The sequence below is a fragment of the Petaurus breviceps genome, unplaced genomic scaffold (assembly GCF_028583685.1).
Source record: "Petaurus breviceps papuanus isolate PSGF00001 unplaced genomic scaffold, PetGlider_PUasm1.0 235342, whole genome shotgun sequence".
Taxonomy (NCBI): Eukaryota; Metazoa; Chordata; class Mammalia; order Diprotodontia; family Petauridae; genus Petaurus; species Petaurus breviceps.
In genome coordinates this window covers 26,518-30,095 of record NW_027185913.1, presented here as the reverse complement: position 1 = coordinate 30,095, position 3,578 = coordinate 26,518, and the positions used below count along the sequence as shown (strand labels likewise).

The 3,578-nt window shown below is 50.4% G+C and overlaps 1 protein-coding gene across 2 annotated transcripts; it reads right to left on the bottom strand.

The window, feature by feature from the left end:
- Nucleotides 1-93: 93 nt before the first annotated feature.
- On the bottom strand, nucleotides 94-3,290 carry TOMM40L (translocase of outer mitochondrial membrane 40 like). 2 transcript variants are annotated; one of them, XM_069096552.1, is made up of 5 exons: nucleotides 3,119-3,290; nucleotides 2,620-2,740; nucleotides 1,311-1,378; nucleotides 882-974; nucleotides 94-244 (listed from the first exon to the last, which is right to left on the bottom strand). In XM_069096552.1, exons 2-5 carry the CDS (start codon nucleotides 2,732-2,734, stop codon nucleotides 125-127), a joined length of 396 nt encoding a protein of 131 aa, XP_068952653.1. In that variant the 5' UTR covers nucleotides 2,735-2,740; nucleotides 3,119-3,290; the 3' UTR covers nucleotides 94-124. The 2 variants fall into 2 exon arrangements, with proteins under 2 accessions (XP_068952653.1, XP_068952652.1); XM_069096551.1 differs by having other exon boundaries at nucleotides 2,620-2,865; nucleotides 3,119-3,289.
- Between the last annotated feature and the right edge of the window lie 288 nt (nucleotides 3,291-3,578).

Here is a 3,578-nt window from a genome sequence, read left to right as displayed (position 1 = left end):
CCTAAATTCACAACCCCCTTCACATTTGTAGACCCTGACAACCCCCCACCCCAGATCGCACTTCTCTCCATATATTTAGAATGGGGATACCCTTGATTGGAGGAAGGCATCTGTGCTAGGGGGGTCAGTACTGGTGGGTCACCTGGAAGACTGCCTTGGCTCGAAGCCGCTCTGCCACGAGAAGCAGGACCTGGGCATTGAGGCTCCCACTGCTGTCCATATCCCCCACAACAGTAGGGAACACCTGTTGGAGAAGGTGGCTTGATGAGAGGCACTCAGCCAGTACCATTCCAAAAGCCTATGGTAGGACTTTCATAATTGTATCCAGCGCCCTCTGGTGGATCCATAAGGATGGACACAACCCACAAGGGAAAAAGGAATGGTCTTTTACACCTACCCAGACACATAAAAGCTACAGGGGATCTTAGAAACGCCATCTAAGAAACACATCTGTGAAGACAGGCACAAAAATATCTATGAAGACACTGTTGGTGGAACTGTGAGTTGGTCCAACCATTCCATTAAGCAATTTGAAATCATGCTAAAAAAAAAAAGTGACTTAAAATGTCCACACCCTTTTATAGACCTCAGTACTAGACTTCTACCCCAAGGAGGTTATATCTGGCCACAGGATCCAGATGGCTCTGGAGGAGAAAGTGAGGCTAGTGACCTTGCACAGCCCCCCCTCACTCAGATCAAAGTCAACTGCAAGTCATGTCATCATTTCTCTGATGCCAAGGTCCTCTTTGAAAAAGGACAAACATAGCCCTCATCAGATCTTCTCAGACTCGGGTCCTGAAAGGAGAAAACCTTTTCAACCTAATCTTCATGGTATTCACTTAGGTTTCTGGTGGGATAAACCAACTGTTTGATCCCCTTACCTCAGTAGAACTGAGCTGTTGGTCACCAACAAAAGCAGCATGGAGGTGATAGCCTGACAGGCCCAGGGCACTCATGTGTACAGTGTGGGTCACCTTAGGAAGAAAGGGTTATAGGAGTATAGGTTAGCAAGGAGCTCCTCTCTTTCTTGCCACTCAAGGAATCCCTTAACATAACATATATATGAGGTTCACCCTGATTTGCAATCCCAGTCATTCTCCATCCCCTACTCCCTCCCCACTGGGCTGAGAGGTAAAAGGATACAGGAGTTCCAGGTTTTCTTCCTCCCAGTTTGAATCATACAGTCATGCTAGAGGCTGGAAACAATAGATGGTAGGATGGAGTGGTTCAGGAATAGGTCAGAATAAGGGAGTGGTGGTCTAGGTGGAAGGAAACAGACCCAGGGGATTTCTACTGGAAAATGAGAGCACCTGGAAGTGGCTGCTCAGAACCTTGTTAACAATGAACTTCACTCCCTCCATCTGTACCGGGAACACATCTAAAATACAGGAACAAAAAAAAAAAAGGCTTAGTCTAGACAGGGGCCCTCTAATCCCAAGGAAACCTCCTCCCCCAAAGAGAAAGGATTGATTCCTGAAGGGAATTACTCACTCCTTGAGCCTTGTAATTCAGATGCTCCCATCTAACCATGAACTCCTAGGGCTAGTCACCCAGACCCTGGGAAACTATCTTATCAGTTTTACTTCTGCCACTTACTCCTCTGTTCCTCATAGGGGTCTCTCCTTATGATTCATCGGCCCTATCATCATAGTCTCCTAACAGATGTTTCCTACTTCTAGTCCCTCTTCCACTCCAATGTATCAGAATATTCCTTCATATGCTCTTCTTCTACACCCTTTCCGTGACTCCCTATTGCCTCAAGAAAGAACTGAATAAATGTCTGGCATTTAAAGCTCTCCACAATCTAGTGCCACTTTATTTCAGGCCAATCCCCTTCAGGTAGTCTAGACTCTAACCAAACTGGACTACTCTCTTCCCGGAATACACCCTAACCTTCCTAACCTCTATGCCTATGGTCATGCTGTTCCATATAACTGAAATGTCTCCCCTCCCTTTACCCTTAAAAGCTTAACTCAAATTCCACCTCCTCCAGGAAGCTTCTCCTCCTTCCTCCAGCTATCCTTTCCCCTGTAGACATCACATACAATTTAGACCTCTCTAATGTATTTAACAGGTAATATTATATTTTATAGTCTTACTACACTTTATACCTCTCCACAAACCCTACAATCCAGCTATGGGGGCCTATTTGTTTTATTTGCCCAAAAGACTATCTCTCCTGTACCCCATGCCTAGAATACTCTCCCTCCTCCCCTCCACTAGCTGGCTCCTTCCAAAATTCAGCTCAATTCCCACCTTCTGCAGGAGAACTTTCCCAGTAGGACCCCCCTCCTTCCTTTTCTCTCTAAGAGTACCTCCATTTACATTGTATATGTTGTATGTTACAGTTGTTTGCACCTTGTTGACATAATTACAATGTGAGCTCACTGAAGTCAAGGGCTGTGTTTGCTTTTCTTTGATTATCCAGCCCTCCGCCCAGTGCCTCGAATATTGTAAGAGGTTACTTAATAAGTTACCTCGGTATGTTCCTCATCCCCAAACTAGACAGTAATTGCTGGTATCCCTCCCGGCCAAAAAGTGCAGGGCTTTGCAAACAATTAGTGCTCAATCAATGACCAACAGAGTTCCGAGCCTTAGGTTTTCTGCCAGGATCCCCACCTTTGCAGAGCCGGTGCAACTCATCGAAACTCCCGGGGTTGGGTAGCGGCTCCTCGCGACGGGCGCCTCGGCGGGGCAGAGCTCCCAGGGGAGCCAGGCCCAACATGTTCCCCATCTCAGCCTGGGGGAGGGTGGGGGTGGGGTCCAGGAGAGGGGTAGCTACTGACCTCCCCAGCCCCCGCCGACCCCACCCCCCGCTACCCAGCACCCCAACCCAGGGTGCCTCGACATGCTCGGACCCTGCAGCTGGAACGGAGGAGGGGAGTGGAGGAAGAGAGAGATATCAGTGGGACAGGCGGGCAACTCACCCCTCCCGTACCCCACCTGTCGCCCCAAAGCCATGCCCAGCCCCATCACCTACCCTCCAAGGGGCTCCCTCACCCCGCCCGCCGCCCCCGGACCCTGCAGCCTTAAAGCCCACTCCTCCACCCTCCTTTGTTCGCTCCGCTGCGTCCAGACGACCCCAAGTGCAGTCTGGCTCTGCATCCACGGCCCTTACCTGTTCAGGCCACCGCGCCACCCTTCTACCCCCGGCACACCCCGGTCATCTTGATGGGAGCGGCCATCTTGAGTGAGGGCAGAGCCGCGGCTTCACAACACCTTCCTAGCGCGGCTGCCAGCGCCATCTTGGACCCTGGCAACGAGGACAGAGGAAAAAACCCGCCCCTCGCCACCTGGACATCAGGCACCACCCCCTATCTCTAGCTCACCAATGAGGAAGGAGAGCTCTGTGTTTTAGAGGCCAATGAGAAGAAAATTAATCGTGGCGTGGAGGGCGGAGGGGCGGGAGATTCCTGTACTCTGAGTTAACTGGGACCTGGGAATTGGTTCACTCCGAAGTCCAGGGGCTTATTCCTTCTAGGATCCAGGGAGATCCCAAGGATGGCAGCCCACGAAACGGAAACTTAAGGAAAGGCCACTGCCTCTGCTTCTACATCACTCCCAAGTGCAGAATGTGC

Coding starts and splice junctions, on each gene's coding strand:
- TOMM40L (XM_069096552.1), bottom strand. CDS start 2,734: ATGGGGAACATGTTGGGCCTGGCTCCCCTGGGAGCTCTGCCCCGCCGA. Junction 1,379..2,619: donor GTTGCACCGGCTCTGCAAAG/GTGGGGATCCTG, acceptor CCTGTATTTTAG/ATGTGTTCCCGGTACAGATG. Junction 245..881: donor AACAGCTCAGTTCTACTGAG/GTAAGGGGATCA, acceptor CTTCTCCAACAG/GTGTTCCCTACTGTTGTGGG.